The sequence below is a fragment of the Sturnus vulgaris genome, chromosome 13, assembly GCF_052056855.1.
Source record: "Sturnus vulgaris isolate bStuVul1 chromosome 13, bStuVul1.hap1, whole genome shotgun sequence".
In the NCBI taxonomy this organism is placed as follows: Eukaryota; Metazoa; Chordata; class Aves; order Passeriformes; family Sturnidae; genus Sturnus; species Sturnus vulgaris.
The window spans coordinates 3,140,654-3,166,196 of record NC_142255.1 but is presented as its reverse complement, the minus strand read 5'-3'; the positions used below and the strand labels follow the sequence as shown (position 1 = coordinate 3,166,196).

The following is a 25,543-nucleotide window of genomic DNA, read 5'->3' as shown; positions in this document are numbered from 1 at the left end:
CTTTTGCACACCTTGTTTCCTGATCATCTTCCCCTTGCAGGGTTTGTTGATGCTTGCCTAAAATTCTGGTAATCACAGCATCACAGAATACGCCGAGTTGGAGGGGACCCATCAGGATCATCCAGCCCAACTCTTTGTCTTGTGCAGGGCATCTCGAAGAGTCACTCCTACCACGTCAAACGTTCCTCGAACTCAGTCAGCCTGTGGTAAGTCACTTCAGTCTGCCAGGCCTCACTGATGTTTAACAATTGAATTGTCAATATACCCTGACGGTATTTGGTGCCTTCCGCTGGTTGACCAGAAAGACCTGGGCGAGAGAGGCCCGTTCTCCTTCCCAAATCGCGAGCGCTGCGGGCCAGCGACACGGACGGCCAACTGCGACCGCGGCCCGACCCTCCTCCGCCCGCGGGCCCGACCCCTCCCCTGCGGGCCCGACCCTCCGCCGCGCCCCCCGCCCGCCCCCGGGCCTCTCCCCGCCCCTCGCCGCGGGTCGCTCTGGGCGGGCGGCGCGATGCGGCCGCTGCTGCTGGCGCTGGGCCTGGCGCTGGCGCTGGGAGCGGCGAGCGGGCAGCACCGCGCCGAGTACGACCGGGAGGCGCTGCTCGGCGGGCAGGTGGGCCGGGGGCGGGCGGGACCGGCCGCCGCTCCGGCGAGGCCGCGGGGCGGGCGCGCTCCCCGGGCCGGGCCCGGCCGCTGACGGGGCGCGTTGCCGTTGCTGTTCCGCAGGAGGAGGCGGAGGAGTACGCGCGGCTCAGCCCGGAGGAGCAGCAGCGACGGCTGAGGAACATCGTGAAGAAGATCGACGCAGACTCGGACGGGCTGCTCAGCGAGGGTAACGGCGGGGGCCGGGCGGGCCGGGCTGCTCCGGGAGGAAAAGGCGCTCTACCCGTGACACAGCCTGCGGCTCTTGTGCTGGGGAGAATCCCCGTGAACAACATCACGATCCCTTGCACAGTGAGTTAGAAACACTGGCAGGCTCATACAGAGGCTATCTCAGTGCCTAAGGTTTCTGTTTGACTCAAGAAGAGACCACCGAGAGGGGACCTCACTGATGTGTATAAATACTTAAAGGAAGGGTCCCAAGAGGATGGAGCCAGGTTCAGCTCGTGGTACCAGCTGCTTGGACAGGAGGCAATGAACAGAAACTCGTGCTCATGAGATTCCACTTGAAATGAGGAAGAGCTTCTTTCCTGTGCGCAGATTGCACATTGGCACAGATTGCCCAGAGAGGTTGTGGAGTACAGGACACAATCATGTGCCATGTGCTCTGGGATGACCCTGCTTCAGCAGGGAGGTTGGACCAGGTGACCCACTGTGGTCACTTCCAACCTGACCCAGGAGTGTGGCCAGCAAGAGTTAGTGCAGGTCAGAGCAGTATCAAGTGGAAGGTACCTCCTTTGCACTTGTCTCCTTGCATGTCTGAAGCTACTTGGAATCAAGTGGGTTTCGTAGTCCTGTTACGTGCAAATCAGAGAGCAAGTTTAAGATGGAAAGAAGTACTGCAGCCATAATACTACATAGGTGTGCTTCAGTAGCTGGTGACACCAAGTGACATTGAGGGATCATATTTCATCATAATACAGTATCAAATGGCTCTTCACAGACAAGTTTTTGTCAGACTTAGGAGCTCCATGGTAAACTCAGGCACTTTCTTTCAGTACATCATTATGATAATTTAATTTTAAACCTCATTGTGAACTTTTTTTTTTGTTCTGCTGTGATTTTGACAAAAAAATCTCTCATGTGTGCACACACAAAGCAAGCAGAATCCTTGGTCAAATGCCAGAACAGTAATATTTCATTAAAATTATACTAAACATGCAGGAAGCTTTCTAGGTGAGAGGACAAAATTTAATTTAATCAACTGCACCCTGATTTCAGTGTTCCTGCATGGGCTCTGTAGAGGTGAGATAGTCTGTAGCTTCAGTGGGATGGCTAATCCCTGTCATACACCACAGGCAGCTCACAACAAGAAGGCTTTAAGGGAAAAACTCCATATAAAGTATAGGAATCCCACCAATACTCCAATCTCATGGTGTATGTATACACCATGATTGCATCTGATTCTCAGTCTAATGAAAACTTGCCTTCCTTTCGTTTCCCAAAGGTAAAATTCACAGTGGAATGTGTTTTTACACTAAGAAACTTACAGTACTTAAGCATTTTGAGTTATTTGAGTTATTCCTCAGTGTGTTTCAAAACTCTTGAGAACATTTTCCTTATTAGTGGCACCTCCATTTGGAGGCTGTCAGTGAGAGAAGGTGAACTATATTAATGCTGCTTCTCTAATGTTGGAGTGTTACATATTTCTGATTCATGGCACTGGACATTATGTGGTCACATGGCTGTTCCTCACACCTCAGATGCTGGGAAACAAACTATTAATGGTGCCCATCTTTAAGAAATCATGTTGCAGTTTCTTGTAAGGCAGTGCTGGTTTGTGCACAAGCCATGCTGGCACACACACCTCTGCGTGTTCAGTCAATTCACAGAATCTGTTAGCAAGCTGGTCCCTTTGCTAATACAAATTCAGTACTCAAAATGTATTTTAAAAAATCCCTTGTTGCTTTTCAAGGATATTTAAATAGACCTAATAAAGTTGTATTGATGCCTGTGCCAAGAAGGACAGGATAAGATACTTCAGTATTTAAAAAATGCTGTCAGATTTTTCTACGTCAAAGTAGTGATTTCTATAGGACTCTTTATTAGTCATCGTGACTCTTCAGAGAGGGATTTCAGTTGAGTTGATTAGGATGTATAATTTTTGCAATGCAGAGTAAGATGTTTTTCCCTTCCAGGCACCTGAAAATAACTGAGAGATACTGGGAGAATATGTTCTCCCAATCTTCTCTAAATGAAGTAACTTTAATGTATTTCTGTCAGTTCACTGGTATATTAAGTTTTATTTCTTTTAGCTGCATTTCTATAAAAACAAGCAGCTAAAAAAAAAGTATGTGAGGCTTGGTTTCAGCCCCAAGTAAAGGGAAAATAGCTCTACATAGATAGTTAATATTTTATTTTGGGTAATTAAGGCACTCGTACTAAATTAAATTTTATTTCAGTTTGTGGATTTTTCAAAAGAAGCCCCAGAGTGATGGCACCAATATTTTTTGGAGCACCAGATTACATTTAGAGTTGTCCATCTAAACCATACTCAGCATCAGTTTCATAAGGCTCTGGAGAAAAAGAGAAATTATCCTATAGTGTTGATTTCCTTCAGATTTGGAAAGACAAGGTCACATAACCATTAACAAACCCCCAGAAGTCTGTAGCTGTGATCTGTTCTCTCATTCAGTTACCTTGGAAAAAGCCACAGCATGGAGCAAACAGACTGGTTTGCTTTAAGTAATCTCTTGCCTATATGCTTTCATCTGAATTGCAAAGTCTATTCCAGACAGAATAGATCTGTGGGATCTTCACAATGTTTATGGTGCAGATGATTCTGATTTTCTGTATTTTATTATATTTTTAATGTTTTTCACAGATGAGCTGAGCTCCTGGATACAGCAGTCTTTTAAGCATTATGTTACACAAGAAGCTAAGCAGCACTTCAGTGACTATGACAAAGATGGTGATGGATTGGTGTCTTGGAAGGAGTATAACTTGCAAATGTATGATCGTGTAATTGATTTTGATGAGAGCACTGTCCTGGAGGATCAAGAAGAAGAATCGTTTCGCCAGGTAAAATGTTTCAGCAGCAGCTCCTGTGAGCCTTTGGCCAAAGACAGCAATATTTGTTTATTGTGCTGGAACAAGATGGGTAGAGGAAGCAGAGCAGCTGGAATATGGTTAACACTTCGTGCTCTCTGAGATAGGGGAGTAATTAAAGGAAAGTAGTGGAGTATTAGAGCTGCTACTGACAAAATAAATACACAGTGAAATGGTGCCTCCTGGGTGTATTTTGCTGGCTGAGTGGAGCTTGTGTCTGTTGACAGTCTTACAGCAGAGCATGGTCTCCAGCCACCATCTTAAACCCAGGCTGCAATCCACTGAGTGAGGTCTGCAGCCCAGCAGGGCCGTGCCCTCAGCAGGGGCCAGCAGCACTGGGGCTGGAGCAGAAGGAAGCTCTTTAACCCCTTGGTTGCACTGTTCCAGCCATTTTTTCAGTTACTGCTCGAGCACTTAGTGGGGGCTGTTAGTATTGCCTGTCCATTAGAGACCCACAGAGAAACTGCAATAGCAATTTCAAACAGTTTTAAGTAATGAAAATGCAACTCCCACAGCTAAAAATGGATGTTTAAACACAGAAGTTGTGTGTGAGTCACGTCTGTGAAAGCAGATGCTTAAGTGGGGAAAGAGGCAAGAGAGGCAGGGAGAAAAGGTTCACCAAGAACCACCACATAGCAAAAACTGTTTCCTTTCAAATTCTACATTTATAAGTACATGTAAATGTTTCCCAGAAAGAGAATAAGTGTGTTTTTAGACTATTCTGGCCAGAGGTTTATTTTTCTGTGAGGATTACTTTTTCTACTTTTAGTAAAGTAGTAGTAGATAATATAGGATGTTAATAGAAGTGAAACTAATGTAGTGAACAGAGGATTTTACACGGTGAAGAAACAAACTGTAAAGCTTGGAATATCACATAACTGAATAACTACATAGCTTTTAAATACCACAAGACTTCCAGAAGAACTTCCAGTCAAAATATTGATACCATGTTCGAGACATTGCCATCACAGATACACATAGAGACTGTAGATGTGTAAGCTGGGATAGAACTGCTTGCTCAAGTATCAGGTTATGACTTTACTGCTTGCTGACTTCTCCAAGGTGCGTTGTAAATGAGCAGCGTTGCACAAGCAGCACAGGTCAGCCACCTTCAGCATTTCCCTTACGTTTTCAAATTAGTGCTCCTGCTCTGATCAAGATGGAAGAGTAAGATACAGTTCAGAATTGACAGGAATTTACCAGAAGGTGGCGGCCTTGTTCATGACTTCCCAAAAAACACCGGAAAACTTACTTTATCCCTCAATGGTTCAAGCTTACATTGCAGTATAGTAGTTTCTGTAATCCTTCTGGACTGCTTTCCTATTTAAACTCCCAGCTAAAGTCGGCTTTTCTGTAAGAGAACATTTAACTGTGTTGCAGAATAGTGAAGATCTTACACTTTATTTGTTGTGTGTTATGCTCTGTGTTGATCAGGTTAGCCTGATTTTGAGTGAAGTGTCAATAGTAGGATATAAACCAGAAGTACAATTTCAAATGGTTATGTGGAAAGTGTTTATGATCTCTGATTTGCTGGCTGCTCCTGTACCCAGATCACTCACACTGATAGCACAGCACACCCAAGGATGGGATTCTAAGATTTTTATAGTTCACACCATGTGCAGTTCGAGCAGAGGTCAGTTGTCAATGATGAGGGTCTGTATTTTGTCTAAAGAGATTGTACAAAATGAAACAAGAAAAAGATGGGAAATCTTTGCACAGTCTCTGGAAGACAGAAATATGATGTGCAAGACAATCAGAAATAAAAACTTGCCTGCTTATATCAGATATTATTTCTTTTTTAAAGGCATGCTAATATGTATACTTAAAACAGGTTAGAGAAGTGACTTCTGGTTTAAATGATCACGTGTAATGGACAGCAGTCCTGTAGTAAAGGAATCTGGCCTTGAAATGGCTTCAGAAAAGACATTTTACATACATGATCTTTCAAGACCTTCTCTGAACTACAAACAGCCCTTGACATAAATAAGATGTAGATCTAGAAGATTAAGTGTCCTTAAAATGTAAATTTTGGAATTTGCAATAGCTGCCATTAATCATAATCATTGTACTCCACTTTGTTATTTTGGGAATTGGTGACTTTTAGAAGGAGATGTGCACATGAAAATAAGATTTCTTGGTATTTTTATTATCTCTCTTTAGTGTGTTTTAAATGGCTTCTTAAATTGAAAAAAGCAGGGGGTTTTGAGATTCTTAGAATAAAACCACCCCAATTAAAAGTGTTGTTCTTATCACTCTCAATGAGCTGTTATTAGTGAAAATTTAACATCAGTGTAATATGAGTAGGTAATGTGAAACAGTTAATATCCTAATGAGCTTACAGACAGCTATTATTATGTTGTTTTTCCTTTCCAGTAAGGGCTCTAACTAAATCTATTTTCTAAGCTTCATTTAAAGGAGAAAAAACGTTTTGAGAAAGCTAATCGAGATGATGTTCCTGCTCTGAATGTGGATGAATACATTGCATTTGAACATCCTGAAGAAGTGGAGTACATGATGGTAAGATTTAGGGGAGCATCTTCATCAGCCTGGGTGTGTAGATCTTTTCAGTGTGTGTCCTTAGCCCCAGTACCACAGCAAGTGCAGCAGTTATGGATATGGCTTGGACAGCCCAAATTCAAAATCAGGTAATGTCGTGTGCATCCAGTGCTGGGGGGCAGGAGCTGGAGCAGGAGATCAGTGCTTTTCTTTGAAATCTGTTCTAAGAACTAGCATTGCATAAGTATCCCCAGCTCTGGGGGCTGGACTGACTTAGCCACCTCTCAGCTCTTTTAGGCTGCAAATCCATCAGTGAGATTTTAGCTTTCTGTTTTGGCTCTCTGGTGGACAAAAGACCAACCAATTCTCCTAGCAATTCAATTAGGTTGCAAAAATGCAAATTAGTGAATCCACCAAATAAGAAAAGTGGCATTCGATGATAGAGCTCTGTACATATTCATGTTTCTCAGCTGCTTTTGCAGTTTTCAATTGTGTTGAAGAACTCCAGCTGTATGGGCACCTTTCAGATTTGGTTTTCATGAAATCTGACATTCTAAACTCCTAAGGACAGATCTGTTTTATTGCACAGGAAGCAATTACTGCACTAGTCTGCATAAAACACAAAAAGAGATTTGAAATGAGGGAGTCTTTTCATTTAAGGAATACGTCATTGCTCTAAAATGGTTCAGTGCTGTTTCTCTTGATCATGAGTTGCTAATTTTGCTCTTTGTATGTATACAAAAGGACTTTGTCATTCAGGAGGCTTTAGAAGAACATGATAAAGATGGTGATGGATTTGTTAGCCTGGAAGAATTCCTCGGTGATTACAGAAGAGACCCAAGTAAGGAAAAAAGGGAAGGGGCATGAAAGAGGGAACTCTCAACAGCTTTTGGAATGGGGAGAATTGGATGCACCTTTATTTTCAGCTTTCCACACTTAAACCTACAGATTCTGAGAAAGATAATTCTGTTTTCTGGAACTGGGCATAGTAGACTCCTTATTTCAGTCTGCCCCGTGCATATTTGGTGGTGGTCTGTGTGTAGCCCATTCCAGAGTTTCCTTGCAAGTTGCTTCTTGTTTTCTGAAAGACTGAAGCGAAGTCCTGACCACAAAGGATGAAGCTGCAACAAGGTGCAGCCATATTTGCCAGGTGAACACATCTGCAGATGCAGCTAGCAGGAATGTGCGGGTAAACTGCCCTGGCCTTGATGAGCCTGAGCAGGCAGCTGCAGCCTTGCTTTGGAAGGGCTGAGCTGAGCCCTGTGTGTTGGGAGAGGGATGGAGGGCAAGTGTGAGGAGTCACTTCCCTGTTCCAGGTATCAGAAGCCTGATTGCTGCCTTCACTCTTTGGTTTGCTTGGGTTTGGTTTTTTCCAGTCTTGCCCTTCCTTAAACTTGATCTGTTCATTCTTTAACAAGAAAGTGGACACTTACCTGGTGCTTATCAATATTTCTAAATGAATGTTTTACACGCTGTATTTGATTTGCTAAAAGCTAGGGCAAATAATTTTTCCCATTCCAAAAAGCCTAGTAACTTCAGTTTTGTGGAAAGTCTGCCTGGCCCAAAGGAGTGCTAATTCTGAGCATCCTAGAGAATTGTGTAAGCCACATGAGGATATGGAGAACCAGGGGAATAATCTGTTTTTCTTCCCTCTAATCAGCCACCTGGAATTTCATGTTTTATAACCATCTTTGTTTGTCAGAGCCAGTAAAAACAACAGATCTCTGATGCAACTACAGGGTTCTTTATCTTTTTCCTGCTTTAACATGAAAGAAAGCTTTTCCAAGCCAGTCTATAAAAAGTTGTTGGAAAGGAGTGAAATTGTTGCAGTAATAGAGAAGATAACAGCTTTGTCATTTCAGCTTGTTAGCAAGACTTGAGAATCAGCTGTGATTGTACAAACTACTTCAGCTTTTCTCTCCTGCAGACAGTGTTCCTGCAGCACTCTTTGAAATGACTAATAGGCTGCATGGGGGCTCTGATTTCATAATTAGCTCGTGGTTTGGGGCAACAGTGTATACTGAATTGTGACATAAAGGGAAAATCTCCTTGCAAAACCGAATGTTAGGAAGGAGAGACTTCACTTTTTCTTCTTTAATAATGGAATTGTAATTATTTTTAAACTGTTACATACCTTCCTGTGATATCTGCTACTTCTGACTTTCATGAGGCTTAGAAAGCCAGTTCATGCTTGTCTGCAGTTTTTATTATTTTGATGAATTACTTCTCAATTCCTTGAAGAGTTAAGGACAAGTCTAAGATTGCTGTAGGCTGCAGTACCTGTACATTGGGTAAGTATGAAACAGGTGTGCAAATAAATACTGACAGTCAATGGAATTGCTTTCCCTACTTTCCTCTGCCTGTTAAGGTTTGTTTTTGTTTAGTGACACCATTTTAAGGTTATGTTTTATGAGAATAAGTGAATTTGCCAAGGAGAAAAGATGAAAACCTCTGCTTTGAAGTGAAGAGTGGCTTTAAACTTGACAATTGTGTCTTACTAGCTGCAAGGGAAGATCCAGAATGGATTCTGGTTGAGAAGGACCGGTTTGTGAATGACTATGACAAGGATCATGATGGAAAACTCAACCCTCAAGAGCTGCTGTCCTGGATAGTACCCAACAATCAGGGCATTGCACAAGAGGAGGTTCGTGGTTTGACTGCTGGTTGGGTTTAAATTACTGGAGAATTTTGAAGGATCACAGCAAAATGAGAGAAGCATTCAGATTTATCGTGTCTTAGTTATTGGAAAGGAGTATCAGTAGCATATTTTTGCAGATATTTTTAACTTCTTTTCACTTTGACAAGGAATGCAGATCCTTTAACTGCATTAGGCAAATGTGAAGTTCCTATTAATTGTGTAAATGTTTGTAAATTAACAAAGTGCTTTTGTACATGTTTAAATAGCTTATCTGCTTTGACTCAAGGGTACAGAATTTTAATAAGTAAGTTTTTAGTTGTAGGTAAATCTAATGAGATGCACTACCAAAAGAAGCTGCATAATTTTGAAATAAGAAATTGATTGTAATTCTTCTAACTGGATAAATCATCATAATTTGTAGAACTAAAAACTTGTTTTAAGTACAAGAAAATGGAAGTACTCTGTGATTCAAGATGGTGTAAAGCCAACTTTGATGATGCTAATTAAAATGGTTTAATCAGGGGTGGAACAGCATAATAGCTTTTAAGTGGATTCTCATTTTAGTTTATTTTTTTGTGGCAGTTTCCAGTCCCTGACTGTGGCAGAGAGGACTTCTGCCTTTCTTCTAGTAACTTCTCAGCTAAATTCTCCATGTCTTTGCTTTCCCCTGGAGGATTTTGGTGTTCAGAATGGCAGGAACACCAGGTCTTCCCATGGCACCATGTTCCTGGGGAAGAGAGGCACGTCCCTGTGTGAGACACACAGCCCAGGTGCTCCTGCCAGCTGGGCTCTGGGGACAGGGACAGCAGCAGCCCTGCATGCTGCTGTGTGGGGCTTTGTGAGACACTGAGCTGTTCTGGGAGCGTGGCTGTAAATGGGGATGTGTGAGCCTCTGCACGGCCTGTTCTGGCTGTGCTCAGTTCTCAGTTCACAGAAATAGCTCTGCTGTGACCTGAGCTCTGTGTGCTGCTCAGTCTGTTCATACCTGTGTTGTCTTCCTTGGTTTGGGGATTTTTTAGCTCTTCTTAGCTTTCAAATTTTGGCTTGCAGCAAGGCCATGCTGTAGTAATAGCTCAATTCTGCAGCTATTAATTTGTTTTAGTTGTTTCTCTAATATGCTAGTTTTTTCCTTTGGGCAATATAAAGGCTTAGCAAAGTCACCTGTCCTAAAGAGAAGTTAGCATTGATTTCAGTCACAAACTGCTGTTTGAAGTCAGAGTATCACACTTCCATTTCAGCATTTCAAAATGACAAAAGAAACCCTAACAGTAGCTAAAAACATAAAAATAGAAGAATTACTATCTCTTCCATTTTCAGGAATTGACATATGTTGGCCAAGATGTTTGTCATATTAATCTTTCAGCTTTTGCCATGCAGAGTGCTTTTAAAATCCCCTTGGCTGACGTTAGTCCCCGTTATTTTTGGCTCAGTTACATTGAGCCAAACCAATCAGGAAAAGTAGCAACAGAAGGATTCTCTAAATCATGGTATCTGTAGATGTTCACAAATGAAAACAAAGCCCCTGTAATAGCAGGACTCCTATTTCTCAGAAATAAGAGGTGCAGTAGAGCTGCTGCACAGCCTGTTAGCTTTGAGCTATGAAATACTGGTGAACAAGCTGCAAGTCAAATATTCTGCAATTGGTTCTTCATTTTACTACTAAACTTCCCTCTTTTTATAATAGATAAATAAGCAAAAATCAGAATTGTTTTAACTTGGTGCATGTGGTGGTCTGTTTCTTTTACAGGCTCTGCACCTCATTGAAGAGATGGATTTGAATGATGATAAAAAACTTTCTGAAGCAGAAATTCTTAAAAACCAGGATTTGTTTCTTAACAGTGAAGCAACAGATTATGGTAGGCAGCTTCATGATGAACGTTTCTACCATGAAGAACTTTAGATTATTTATTTTGTAATCTTTTTTTCTTCCCTTTCTTTCATTTGGAGCTTTTGTTAAAAGCACTCATCAGCTGCATTGCAAGTTTTATGCTGTAATTACAGTACACTAATGTTTGTGTAAATAATTTGCATTCAAAATTTAATTGCCCTCCTGCAAACTTCCTGAGCCTCTTTGAGCCTTCAAAATTAATCTGAAATACTTGCTATCAAAATTCTGTAGTGTTGGGAAATAAATTACTTCAGGGTAGTACTGTATTGTGAAGAGTTGTTCTACTGTACTTGAAGAAAATGGAGAATCTAGATGGTTCTGAAAGAATGCAAAATATAGTAACTGAGACTACTATTTTTCTAATCAATTAAATTAGGGCAGAGTGTGGGGAAGGTGGGGGGATATTTAGATTTAGTATTAACTGTGTTTTGTTTAATACCTTTGGAAAAATACTTACATAAATGCCTCAGTTGTTTAAGAGGTTTCTACTTGATTTTGAATGGTTTCTATACTATGTTTTACTCTATCATAAAACTTGCTATTTTTACATCTATAGACAAGAATTATTTTTAATGTACAGTTGTAGAGCATTAGCAATACAGTGGTATTTTACTGTGTCGACACCCTCTTCATTTGTTGGATTAAAACTTAAAATGTTCTATCTTTCTGTGTTTTGTACATTTTTTTTATTTCTCACCCTGGGTCACCCATAGCAGCTCCTGGAGATGTGAGCAATGTGCATAGTGTCCAGTGGCAATATTCTTGGCTATATCAACCAGAGATGTGTCATCTTATCTGACTGCTAAAGAAGATTCAAAAAGAGCAAGGTGTGCATTTAGCATTTTCTGGACAAGTTTGCAAGAGCAATTGTGTTTGTTTTTTGATTTGTGGTGTATGGAAGGCTAAAGCATCAAAACATTACATAAATAATATTTGTAGGAATAACCTCTAAAAGTTACCTCAGCTGAAAGCTCCACAAATGAGTGCTTCCCATTTTGTCATTATTTGAAATAGTCTGAAGGGTTAATGGCACTACAGGGTCAATGTAGGAAAGTCCAAATATTCACTTCTGTCTCCTGGAAAGAAATGAGCTGAGTATTCCAGACAAAGACAGAACCTCCCAGAACAGCTTGTGTGGAGTGTGTTAGGGTTTTTTAATTCCTACATAAATAACTCTTGTAATGCTCTCACAGTGTTCTCCTTGACTAATGTTTTCCTTCCTGCCAGCTCTGCTGAGGAAAAGCAGCTAGTTCTGCCTTGGTTTTTTCCCAGGATACCACCTCTTAATTATGCTCAGAATAAATGGAATTCCTTTCGGGGTAAGTGCTGATGTGTCATCAGTAGTAGGTTAGAAATTTTGATTCAGAGCAAAACCACATACACTATATTTTTAGATATCATAGTAATAGAAATTCAAAACACTTTTTCAATTTTAGTGGTTGGATTTTTTTCTACCCATATTTTTTTATGTCAGTTCCTTGGGAATATGAGTACAGCTTTTGCCATAGTAGTGGTGTGATCTGATTCAAAAAAATAAAAAAAAAGTCTAATAAATCCAGTGTGCCCAGGAATATTAAAACAAATTAAAAAATACTGTAAACTGACTGGTGATGTTTCCAAGTGAGCACATATGCTGAGAATTGGCTAAAAAATGCTGAAGGAAGCTAAAGTGTTGCCTCCCATGATGCTAAACAAGTCACCACTGCTGGAAAAGGGACATTTGGTGCAGAGGCAGACCTGCTGCAGATGATGAGTTTGGGATACAGATCCAGGAGTGCTTTTGAGATACAGAAACCTCCTCAGCAGCACCAGCATTTCCTGCTTGGCCAATGGATGTGCAGAACTTGCAAATGAGTAGTGATTTGCTTTGAATTAAGACATGGAGGAAGCCAGTGTATTGATAAAGCATTCAAGAGGTGTCAGAGAAATTAAAAACACGTTTCAGCAGATACCTGAATTTATGACAAGAAGAGGGGGATAAAAACCCAAATAATTTAATTTTCTCTTTCCCAAACTACTTCTACTTTTCTCCCAAGAACAACCCGATCCTGTTTGTGCTAGTCAAGGCCCCAGTGACATTGCACTTTTCCACAGTTCCCTTTTTCCTTTTTTTATCTTTGGAACATTTTCGGGGGTCAGGATAGTTTAACCACATACCAAGCACAGAAAGACCCCACATTTCTATGAAACAAACAATTTTATGATATACAAAGTATCACAGTGTTAATTCTAGAGGAAATCCATTCCTGTTCTTTATGATTCTAGCAAAGGCTGATCTTGGGTAAAACAGCAGAACAGGGTCCACCTTTCAGTGATGGCCTCTATTAGAAACTGCTATGAAATATTAGATAAGAGGTAAGAACAGAGCCTGTGCAATTAATCTTTATATTAATTATGGATTTTACTGAAGCAGAACGCTAGCAGGACTGTGTTGCAGGGTGAGCCTGCTTTTGGAAGGCTGTTGCAGCAGTTCCCTGTAAGAGGAGCAGAGGGAGTTGAGTCTGAGAGCTGAGCAGAGCCCTGGTGTGGGGTGTGGGCCGTGCTGAAGCAGCCTCCAGGCACAGCCTGGCTGGCCCAGAGCAGCTGGAACACAGCAAGCCAGGTGTTCAGAGGCTGCAGCTTCTGTTTCCATGGGAACAGAGACCGGCTCTCAGAGAAGGCAAGGTGATTGCAACATTCTTAATGGGTATGGCTGGGGACAATTTGCAAGCCCCTGGCATTTCCTGCATGGAAATTCATACGGGATTAGAAGAGCAGGCACAGCTCAGCAGCTGAGCTGTGTCTGTTTTAGCCATGGTTCTCCTCTGGCAGTGGCTTCCTTGCTGCTGCTGTCCCCAGGCCCTGGGGCTGAGGTACACACCCGAGGCTGGGCTCTTGCAGTTTGGACGTGGCTGCACTGCAGCACTTGTTTGGAAGCCATATGTCAGCTGTAACAGCTCTGGAGGCTGGGAAGGACTGCACCAGTGCCTTCCAGTCTCCATTGGCATTTCCCAAACACCATTCCAGGGGACCACAATATACCCAAGGACTTCTGAAAGCTACAACCAGCTCAACACCGGGATTATCTCAGTGCTCAGCATTTCTTATATTATGCCTTAATTCTTTTCATAGACTCCCTCATCCTCTTGCTGTGTGGAATAAAATGTTTGCTGTCTGCTTGATCAGACTCCCCAAAATCAGAACCATTTCCTCTGAAGAATGTCTCGCTTGGCATGTTGGATGAGCACAAAAATGTTTGTAGATGCTGTTTTCATATTTTGCATACTGTCAAATCCAAACCTGCCACCCAAATCCCTGATAAAAAGCTTTGCTCAAAGTAGTATATAGTTAAAAATTAAATAAAACTTCCATTCTAAAGAATGAGAAAATTTGAGGGCTTTTGAAACAATTTTTTTAAAAAATCAGATTTATCCTCACTTTTTACTATAGAATGGATTCAAATGGTACATTCTGCTGCCAAACAATTTAATTACTGGGGAAAAAAAAACCTCAGAAAGTGTGTTCTTGGCCTTACCAAACAGAACAGCTGATTTTTAACCTCTAAGAGCAGTGGTAGAAGGAGATGCAGTGGCTGTCAGGAAGGAGTCCCACTTAAGGCTCCTTGTTGACACTGCTGAATTTCTGAGTGAGCCTGTCAGGTCGGGCTAAAATCCCCTTTAAAAGAGGGAGAAAGGGCAGCTGAAAGGCCCTGCAGGTGTCCAAAGCATCCTGACAAGTCTCAACCCCTCCCTTGCCCACTAAAATGCTGCTTCTTGGCTCGAAGGTACTGACATCACTTGCAGGGGAGTTGCAGGAGGCTCGGGAGGTTTCAGCAGATGGCATCACAGCATTCACAGCCTGGTGAGGTTCAGTGATTTTGCTCCGTGCCTCAGCCCCACAGAGCTCCCTCCCAGCCTTCCCATTCTTCATAGAACTCTAGCCACACACATCAAGATATTCACCCAGTCCTGAGACAGAACATTTCATAACTGGAGGCCTTGATGTCCTGTTCCTACTCAGAGCAGAGGGAATAGGGAATTGTGTCCCTCCTCTAAAGCCCTGCAAAGCCTGGCTACCCCTGCATGGCACAGTGCCCAATGGACATAACCCAGCACCACCAGGACCTGGCAGCAGGGACCCAAACCCACCCAAATCTGCTTCATCAGAGCCAGGGCTGGGACTCACACCAGCTACTCTGACAGCTCATCAAAGTACCCCAGGACTGGAGACCTGCTCTGGGCTGTTCTGAGAAACTCACCCAGAGCACAGAGCAAACTGCCCGTGCTGATGAGAGCATCCCTGGGAGCTGCTGGGGAGGTGACTGTGCTACACCAGAGCTCTTGGGTAGGATGGATGCAGGCACAGAGCCCAGCCTGAGGTTCAGTCAAATAATTGGCTTTGTGGCTGGAGGCCAAACTAAAAATAACAGGAAAGTAGCATATCATTTCAGAGGGCTAAAACGCACTCAGTGCATTTTTATGAACCCCAACAGCAGCAAAGATGGTTTCAAAACACAGCTGTAACTTTGAAATAGTAACAGGAAACATTTAGATTTGGAAAAACTGAGATAAAGCACCAAAAAAAGACTTTTTTTGCCCTTTTTTGCATACACATCAAGTATGACTAGTGCCCATGCCCTCAAAATACATTTTTTCAAGGAATTTTCCCTTCTGGAAGAAAGCTTCACTCCTTTCTCCTCAACACTGTCTGCAAGTGAATCCTCACGTTTCTCCTTCTCCCACTCTCATTGCACTGATGCTTTTTCCTGCTGCACCTCTGATCCTCCAGACTCTCATTTGCCTTCCTCTGCTTGCACTTCATTTTCCCTCACAAAGTTCCTGCACACTCCCTGTCTTCTTCACACCACCAGGAAGGAACCTTGCAAATTCCTTAAAGCAGCAGCTCCAAGTTGCCCATGCAGAGTAGGGGTAAGTGCAGCCCCAGCTGCTGCAGAGCCCCGAGTGCCGCTGGAGCCCAGGGAAGTTGTGAGACTTCCCCACTGGGGGATGATGTGCCTGAGGGGCAGATCTGCTGCTGTGGGACAGCAGGAAAACAGCAACACCCAGAGCACTCAGTCGCTTGGAGATCAGTAAATCCTGATGTGTCCTTGGTGTGGACAGACAGCTTTTGTATAGACAACCACCACAGGACTATTTTTCTTTTATTTTTTTTTCCTCCACCCCAAAAATGCCAGTGAGTATTTAAAAACAGATATTTAAGAATGCTTGAAACATCCTAAGGAGGTAAACAGAGGCAGCCTCACCTGGAGGACAGGTGCTTTGGGGAGAGTTTCAGCACAGTTCCCTGTGCTCAGGTATTTGCAGCTGTGTTATAACTGGAGGAGCTGATGTGGGGAGCTGCCTGAAATACCTGGTGTCAACTGGGTGTGGTCTGGTGCTGCTGCTTCACTGGTCTGTGAGGCTTGACTCAAGTCCTGCTGCTAACAAATTCTTAGCTCTTCAAGACTGAATTTTACTTCTAAATTTCACATATCTTGCATATTCATATGAACATTTATATGAGGACATGCAAATCAGGAGTGTTCTCTACATCGACATCCAGGTATCTAAATGTGTGCAGACACCTGCACTTCTCAGGGTTCTTAATTTAACCTGAGTCCTGAAAAGCCTTTTCAGCTGCAAAATGCAGCTTTGAGCTAAGCTTCCTGTGCAAAGGCCTGGGCTCTGCCAGCCCCAGAAGGTGCTGCAGAAATGGGGCACCTATGTTCCTTTTGCTTCTTTTCCTTTGCAAGACGCAGCATTAGAAAATAGCTTATCTCTTTGTATTTTGCTGGTTTCCTTTGCACTGTAATTGTTGTCTCTCCTCCCGCAGCTGATCAAATCATATCACTGAACTTAATGCCTTTTTATTTTTTCCCCCTCTATTTTTTTCCTGTCCGCTCAGACGCACCCAAGGCAAGGAGCAGCCTGACACCATTTGACATCTCCTTGCTTCCTCATTTCAATATTAACTGTTTACCAGAAGAGAAACAGGTTTGGGGTGCGGGTGCTGAGCACTTGCCTGTCTCTGTGTGTGAGCAACAGCTCTTTTGCCCTCTGTCCCTTGCAGCCACAGGTCATTTCTCTGAGCTGCCTGGAACAGCCCCGTGCTATTGGCACCAGCCTGACTTCAGGAAGGACAGGTCTGTGGATGTGCTGCACTCTCTGCTTGGGCTGGGGTGCAGTGACAAAGCTCAGAGCTGTGCCTGCTGCCGTTCTCACCCCACAACCGACCTGCTGAAGGATTCCTACTCCTCCACAGAGCAATAATAATGACCCAGCTGCAGTTTAAAGATGCTTTTTGGGTAAGTGAGAATTTACTGTGTGTTTCCTATTTTCAATCTATCTGTATTTTAAAATCTTTTAAAATTCAGCTTGGTTCTATATATAGTTTAAAACTAATTTAATGTTGTTCCGTCTTCTAAATTTAATTTAGTAAAAATCCAAATTTTTCTCCAAGCAAAAACATAGTGTTTGGTAGTGTTAAATGTTTGATCTTGGGCAGAAGGATGCAGTGTAAAGAATATATCCAGTCCCCACAAAACCTGTGACATTCCCAGTTCCTGTGCTAGGACCAGAAACTGCTTTTGAAAGGGCCATGGATTTGTCTGTCTCACAGTGCTCAGAACCTGCTTGCAGTGAGTGTCCTCAGCTCTACCAGTGGCTCCCAGAGCAGGTGAGCTGTTGCTAATTATAGGCTGAATTCCCTCCTGTTTAGTGAAGAGCAGAGCCAGCAGCTGCAGTGAAATGCTCCAGCTCAGCTCCCTGCAGGCTCCCACCCTGCTGCCAGGAGCATTCCCAGGCATGCAGAGCTCAGGAGCTGTGAGGCAGCACAGGTTAGAAAGGACCAGCAGAGACACTCACAGCTAAGCCCAAACACTCACAGCTGACCTAAAACCAGCAAACACTGAAATAAGGAGATCTGCTCCATGCCTGTTAGTTGACTTTTGTTTGAAAATCCTTTTGGTCTCCTGTTTTCAAGCTCTTCCCCTGTAGTTACAAGGTAAAAGTAATTTCTCTCGTTTTGGTAATCTGAGGTTCTCTTGCAATTGGAGAATGAAAGTTCAAAATCAAAATTCTAACATTGCAAAGTTGAGTAAATAGGATGTTATGTTATGTTATGTTATGTGTTGCCTCTTTTCTGGGCAATCATTTATCCAGCATCTAGAACTGACTTAAAGAAAGACATGAAGCCATATGAATTCTTCCTGCCATTGCCTGGCTGTTCTTTCTGCTTGTGCTCACTTTCTCTCCACCCACGCTTCAGGGTAAACCCTCTCTTGGTAGAAAACAGAAGAGCATAGGCAAAAACACATTTCAGTGAACCACCATCCTCTGGGCACTTCCAGGAAGCCCTCCCCACCCCCACTGCAGTACTAGATTTGAACAGTTAAAAAGAATAAAAATACAATGAGGAAACACGAAAGTCAGGGTTGGTGTTAGGATTAACTGTGCATGACCACACCTAAGTGAGATTGTCATTTGTGCAGCCACTGACTGCACAGGGCAGTGCCCAGGGCAGTGCCCAGGCTGGCACACAGCTGGGGGCCAGGGCTACCCTGGGAGCTGCAGCCCTTGCACTGCTGAACTTCCTTGGAAAACAAGGCACTTTTAGACTGACTGACTTGTAGGGCTGGTACATTTGGTAGAGGTACTGTTCAATTCCTCAGTCTTTAGGGAGAATAAATGAAGCTATGGGAGTAGTGTGAGGGTGATTAATGCCAGCTGATGATCTGGCCTGGCTGGTTCTTCATGGCTCTTCTTCCCTAAACTTCTCTCCTGTGCTTAGTCACATTACCATGACTCAAATCCTTGCTTAGCTTTGAAGCCAACACCTTATATAAAGGAAGGCCTCTTTGGATTTCATATTTTTTGGCTGGAAATGTATTGCCCAGCTTGAGTAAAAGGGCAGGAATAGATCTGGTTGCAGGATGGAAGCTTTAGCTATGCAATAAGTCTTTTAAAGTGAAAACTTACAGGATATTGCACAACACCCCACAAGTGTACAGCTTGCCCCCCAGATCACAAGATCAGCAATTATTTTTGCATTCATAAGGTTCTGTTGTGAGAGGAAAATATGTTCATGTGGTTTGCTTCAGCGAGCATTTATCTCCTGTATTTAGTGGGTGAACATTGAATAGGAACTGCCTTTCTGATTGACACCCAAAAGGTGTTTGCCCCATGGTGGGTGCCTCAACACAGAGCCCTGATCTCTGCTTGCTGCACATTCTCCCTGTACTTTCCCCGGAGGTGTCCCTGAGCAACAGCTCCCTGCTCCAGCATCAGGAAACTTTTGGGTAAGCAGGGGTTTCCTCAGGACCTACCTCAAAGGCGAATATGTAAAGAAACCCTAAAAGCAGGAGATCTCCCCCAAGTAGCAGAGAAAGAGCAGCATTCATTTCTCTCCGGAGTTCTCCAGACTTCGTAAGAACAGGCTGTGCTGTCTTTCAGGAAAATGCAAATTATTCCTGATAACAGGTTTAAGTTTTATCCTCTCTTTTCCAAATAAATGTAGCAGTGATAGCACTATACTAAAACTTCCACACTTAGTTCATTTTTTTCTGTAGCATGAGCAAAAGCATGTGTATTTTTTAATTACAATTTTTATTTCCACACACTCTGTAATGGTTTAAGAGACAGTTGCTCAAAGTCTGCACTCAAATGTGCTTCTTAACAGAAGTTTTCTATCCTCTGATAATATTTTTTGGAGAATGTTAGTGAGATGAAAATTCAGATTAATAGCCAGTACAGAGCAGTTGCTGATGGATGAATGTTCTGCTGGGCTGCTGTACAAGCCTGACAGATGTTACCTGTCTTCTCTGGCATCATATGAAACAGGAAGGGAAATTCCCATGTTAGTGGGGAGTGGTGTGTGGCACCAGCTGAGTTCCATGTTAAAGGGGTTATGTTAACAGGCAGAGCAACAGTAATTTTTTTTTTGTTACCAAAACCTCTATCCAAGAAAATCTTTCCCACTCAGTCACAATGTTTCTGTGTCCTTGCACTTATTGTTGCTTTTCCTTTGCAATTCCTGTCATTGCCTTTTTCTTTTATTTCGTCTGCCTCCAACCTCAAAAGTGCAGCTGCAGCTCCTGAAATGCAGCAATTTCTGGCCAAGAGGTAGGAAGGTACCAGCACCTCTTCCTGGCTTTGCCATACCCACCTGGGAACAGGGAATGAGGAAGACTTTCAAAGGAGCTGGTTGGATTTGGGGCAGGCTCCAAAGTGCCCAGAGCTGAGGGGGAGCAAATCTATTCCCTCAGACAGCTTTGAATCAAACTCAAGCAGCCAAGTCAATTCTGAAAATGTGTCATGGGCTCCTAAGGTACTTAGGATTTAAAAATAAATGCTTGAAGTGTGAAATGCTTGTTCCTTCTCAGCTGTGGGATGAGCTTGGGGTTTGTGGATTCTCACAGCTCACATTTAGAAGTGTGGGGGAGATGCAGGCCACAAATGTGAAGCAGGCCTTGAACATGAGCTGGCAGGATTTGCTCCCCTGGCCTGCTGTGGGCTGGCCCTTCCCACATCCCTGCCTTGGAACCATGGCTGTGCTCACACACTGCAGCAGTGGGAGCCATGGAAGTGCTCAGGAACAGGGACTGTTGCAAAGATGCTTCGTGTCTCTTGCTTTGACTTGAGGCTATGTTCAACCTCAGGTTCAGTGCAAAGTTGACTTTGTGAGAGGTGAGCCTCTCTCTCAACTTCTACCGTAGCTGTTTCACATAATGGTCTGTTATATGTGCCAAAAAAAGATGTCATTAGCTAACAAATAATTTAGCTTCTAATGAGACTCTTAACTGTGGAACAAGAGCTCTGTGGTGATAAAAGTCACAGTAAAGTTATTTCCTAAACTTATTAGGCAACGTGCTGAGGAAATACAACATCAATTTTTTTACTCAAAATAGGAAGTTGTTTTTTTTTACCAGGAGCTACCCTGCTTTCCTGTAGAGGTTGAGCTTTGCAGGACCTGCTGTTTTGCAGCAGGTCTGTGAGGAGGAAGTGAGACTGGCCAGGTTTGTTGGGAGGAACTGGAGCTGGGGAGGCTCCTTCCAGCCCAGCACCCCCAGGCTGAGCTTGGGCAGGCAGGGATGAGGCTGGCAAACCTTCCAGCCTGGCATCCCAGCTTGGCAAGTGGGTCCTACTGAGTTTGATTTGAATGGCATGGCACCAGTTGCATCTGACCCTACTGACACAAGGCAGATTAAGATAAATATCTCCCTGCACAACAGCACACAGATAGGCTCTGCTGCCAGCATGTCCCTGAGCTCCAGAGGCAGAGGCATGGCCACGGCCCTGATCACATCCAAGCCAAGTCATTGCTGCAGGGCATGTGTGGAAATGGGGAATAAAGGGGGAACCAGCTTGGAAAAGTTGAACTGGTTGCCCAGCTGATGTCTGTGTTTGTTGTGAAGTCAACTCCATCTCCACAGAAGAGGCTGCTCTACTCTTTTTTGACATGTGATTTCTTCCTCCATTGCCCCAGCTGCTCTGGGAAGGACACTTGCTCACTGAGGCAAGGAGAAGCACCTGTGGAGGGTGGGGGGGAGCAATCTCAACACTCATTGAAACCAGAGGACATCACAAGTAGAAAACCTCAGCAGTCATTGTGGCTATAGAAACACTGGTGCTTCACAAGTCACTTCTGAGCAGAGCACAACAGCTGAAATGAACAACAGCTAAAATGAAGCTCAGATGAACTAACACTAGATGAATGGATTTATAGAGAGTTCATTTTGGGTCAGTGACTGAAATAATTAGACAGTTAAATAGACTTTATTACAATTTTCCAATGACCACGTTGCAGTTGAGGGGTTTGACTATTAAAATTGGTGATTGATGAAGTACGTCACTGTGACAACTCTGTTAATATTTTTACACAGTTGTATCTGGTTTGTTTTGATCCATCCTGCTCTGCAAAAGTTGGTTGGTTTTGCTTGGCTCAGAGAAGGGGAGAATTCTTATTTCTGCCAATTTTAAGTGTGCCATGAGTCTGTATTTTAAATATGGAATAGGTGAGTCATGGACTCTTCACCCACATGTACACAGCCACGTCTAACCAACACCACTTAAAGAGTGTTTGTCACACACAGCTTGAAATGGAGCCTCACACAGAGATCAAAGAGGGTGTCCTGTGGCTTGCTAGAGCAGTGGTACATTTTCTGAGGCAGAGTCACAAAAGAGCCGAGGTTGGAAGAGGCCTCTGGACATCTCCAGCCAGCGCTCGGCCAGCACAGGGCAGTCCCAGCACAGAGCTCACGGCCTCCACTGACGGAGCCTCCAACAGCCTCTCTGGGCAAACTGATACTGTGTCTCACCGCCCTCTCGGCAAAATCCTTCCTGTGCTTAAACGGGACTTCTTGGATTTCCACAGGCATTGCCCCTTGCCCTGTCCCTGAGTGCCCCTGCGAAGCCCTGGCTCCATGTGCCGCGCTCCGTCCCGCAGGGATTTAAACACACCGAGCACCTCTGCAGGGCCCGCCCTCAGCCTCTCCTCCCAGCACAGCTTCTCAGAGTGTCCCTACCAATCTCATCTCAACAGATTTTTTTCCTGGCAGGACTGGGTGATTCACAGCCCGTCCCTTTCCTCCCTCAAGGCTGACACTCGTGCAGTGCAGCAGAGCTGCCTCTCTTTCTTCAGCCACTGGCTGGGGACACTGAACTTGTGCTGCTTCATAGGCACAGGGGAACACCTGGAATTTCCATCCAGTAACACTCATTTCATGCTTGTATAGAAGGCAAGTTAGGCTGCTTGGTTGTATTTCAGCTCCTTTAGCTCAAGACCTTTTTCTGATTTCATTTGCCTGCTTTGCCACAGCAAGATAGATTCCAGTGGGCAGATAGCACAGAAAACACTGGAGTTTCATCTCCAGTTTAATCTAGGTTCTGTAATAAACTTTTCTTAGGAGCCACAGTTCAATAATGTACAAAGTTCACTGTGTTGTTCAGTAAGAGTTTGGGGACCTGAGGCTGGGATGAGGTGAGGGCTGGGAGAGCAGCTCTGCATAGAGATCACTCAGCCTTGCTCAGGGTGTCAAGGTGAAAAAAAAATTCACATTGGAAATATGCATCTGTATCCCAACAGCTTTTCAGTTCCCCAGAGAATTATTCCATTACTGTATATGGAGTTTAGTACTTGTTTAGAGTGGTGGGAAAATGTCACTGAACAAGACTGAGGAATTGAAAAGTTCCATAGTTCCTCATGCAACTTTATCTTTGCTTGAAATGAAAGCAAACAGTCTTGGGAATTAAGTAAAAATGTACCAGTGCAGGCTAGCTCAGAGATACCAACTCCTGTGGTTCCTTTCAGAGCAAATAAATTAATAAACACCAGCTTTTTTCCTTTAATGTAAGAGCTTTTCAAATCAAGAAGCTATTTCATGCTGCTCTAAATTTGTTCAGGCCTAATGTATTCCTAATATGAAAGAAAAATAAAATATAAAGGGTAGAGATAAAGATAAAAAGGAACATAGGTGGTCAGCAGCCCTGGGGTCTGAGTCTCATCACTTCATGCTCCTTGCAGTAGGTGCTGTAATTAATGAAGGGTTATTAATAAGTCAGGACTGACAAACAGCCCTGGGGCCACTGCTCAGCGGGATGGAAATCCCCAGGAGCATCAGGAGAAGGAAAGGAGGGCCCTGCCACTGAAAGACCCTGGATGCACATTTGGTTAGGACTTGGGTTTCTGACAGAATCTTTCATGTGCTAAACCACAGTTTTACTGGAAGTAGGGCTGCTGTTTTGGAAGATAAGGCTGGGCTTTGAAGAAGTTCACACCTGGTAAAGGCTTTCTGTGCAGATGGAGAATTAAGGTGCACTTGCTAACCAAAGAGGAGGAGGCCAGGCTCCTACAAGCCCTCTGTGGTTCTGGGAGCTCTGTGGGGGAGGGCACATTCTGGAACAGGAACTGGAGCTTTCCTTGCCCACAGCCACTGCCTGCAGCCTGCAGTCCAGGCACGCCTTCCCTCCTGCCACTTCCCTCCCCACATAAAACAGCTGGAGAAAGGTTCAGATGAAATTCCCCTTCTCTGTCCAGGCTGCACGTGGGGGGTGCTGTGGCAGGGGTGTCTCAATCAGATACTCATGGAGTGTAAGAACCTTGCATCATATTGAGTAATCGGATATGTTGAAAATGATTATTTAGGTGGCAGAGATCTCTTGTGAAATGGAATTGGTAACATGTAGCTATTGAAATAATCTTTACTAAGAACTGAAGTAAATCTTTAATTAATTTCCCTTGTACAGCAAGAATATTTCCTGAGGTTTTACCCTTCCCCATGTGCCAGGAGACACCAGTAACAAAGAGAGCATGGGTTCAGCAGTGGCTTTTATGAAGTGACTTTTTCAGGACTGACAGGAAACAATTCTAAGCATTTTAAAACAAGAAGAAAGACACGTAGTTTTTTTTAATAAATTAATGTACTAACTAAGCAGGTCTGGTTCCAGTGGCTCTGTAAGACCTGGTGGACAATTGTCTCTGTGCTTGAGCAAGTCAGGGCTGCTTCAGGTTGTTTAACTCATTATGGTCTGGGACTGAGCCCACAGTGCTTGTAGAAGGAGAGGAGCCCTCTTATAACAGAGAAGGAAACTGGAAGCGGATGAACTAAAGAGGAATAGAAACAAAAGTAATCTCTGACCATTATTTTGTGTAAAACAGAAGTATCCTCTACTTGTAAGATTCCATTTCTCCTTATTTTACTTCCAGTTTCTCATGTGCAACTAATGTTACTTAGTAGGAGACTGAGGGAACAGCTGATTTCACCATTGACACGTTTATCTGTCATGTTTCAGAAGGGCCATGGCAACAGTGCTGTGCCTTCTAAAAGACAGGTGTAAATCCTCACTTCTGGCCTCTCTGTTGGCTCCCAGGGAGAAGCCACTTTAATTTATAGATTTAGCTGTTGTCTGAAGTTATATGGAGAAAATACAAAGGGATGCTGCCACCTCAAACCTGTGTCATGTAGCCACATCAAGCTCCCATTTAAAACTGGTCAGGGATTCTGCTGCCTCCTGTCCCATTTCTTACTATCCCCATCACAGAGGTGTTCCAGAAGTTTGTTCCATATGGATTTCCTGAATGGATTCCTAGTTTTTTGTCATGCTTTTTGTTGTGATGCATATCTGTCTGCTGGTTCCTTTCTCCTCCTGTTAGCACAGGAGCACTGGGGCTCTGAGCTGCACTCAGAATAATGTTTAATCAAATGATTATAAGATGACAACCTAAAACAGATAATAAGCACAAGCAGAGTCCTTTTTGTAGACTGGAATTGAGACTTTGCAAGGTTGTTCCCTGTGTGCCATGAGTGTGCCAGCCAGCAAACCACCTGCAAAAGTGAGGCAGGCTTTGGTGCAGCCATCACCTTGGAGCTGTGCAAATCAGGGCGTGATTAAAACATGAAGAGAGCCAAACAATATGCTGTGACTGTAAGAATGCCTAATACATGGCACATGAGCACTCCAGGATGCCAGTGAGGAGGGCGAGGGCTCAGGAAGCTGAGGAGCAAATTCCTCTGTCAGCAGAACTCTAAATCAACCATTTCCTTCTCAGAGAAAACCCCCAGGGGCGAGAGCAAAAGACCACTGGGGAGCTCCTGTTCCGCTCAGTGTCATTTGCTGTGCTATTGCAGTTTGTGAATCTCAATTTCAGTTTTCTCTCTGATGTCCTCGCTGCTGCAGCTTTGAAGCCTGATGAGAGTCTTGCTTTAAGGGCAGTGGCAGAGGCAGTCCAGCAGCCCAGCAATTGGAATGCTGCAGAGGCAGTGCTTTTTCCCTTCTCATTTTTGAAAGTCCCATTCAAGGTTCACACCTATGCTATTGCCTGGCCATAAATACAATTTG

At 43.6% G+C, this 25,543-nt stretch overlaps 2 protein-coding genes across 3 annotated transcripts in view; both read left to right on the top strand.

The window, feature by feature from the left end:
• The first annotated feature begins 449 nt into the window (after positions 1–449).
• RCN2 (reticulocalbin 2) lies at positions 450–11,393 on the top strand. Of its 2 annotated transcripts, none has more exons than XM_014879162.2 (7): positions 450–613; positions 727–832; positions 3,485–3,681; positions 6,112–6,225; positions 6,949–7,045; positions 8,706–8,848; positions 10,590–11,393. In XM_014879162.2, the coding sequence occupies exons 1-7, from the start codon at positions 512–514 to the stop codon at positions 10,740–10,742; spliced, it is 912 nt and encodes a 303-aa protein (XP_014734648.1). In that variant the 5' UTR covers positions 450–511; the 3' UTR covers positions 10,743–11,393. The 2 variants fall into 2 exon arrangements, with proteins under 2 accessions (XP_014734648.1, XP_014734649.1); XM_014879163.2 differs by having other exon boundaries at positions 454–613; positions 6,124–6,225.
• Positions 11,394–16,672: 5,279 nt separating this feature from the next.
• The window catches only part of PSTPIP1 (proline-serine-threonine phosphatase interacting protein 1), a 46,955-nt gene continuing 38,084 nt past the window's right edge, over positions 16,673–25,543 (top strand). Inside the window, exon 1 of the mRNA XM_088172344.1 lies at positions 16,673–17,013. Coding sequence (XP_088028470.1) covers positions 16,981–17,013 — 33 coding nt within the window. The 5' untranslated portion in view covers positions 16,673–16,980. The remainder of the gene's footprint in view (positions 17,014–25,543) is intronic.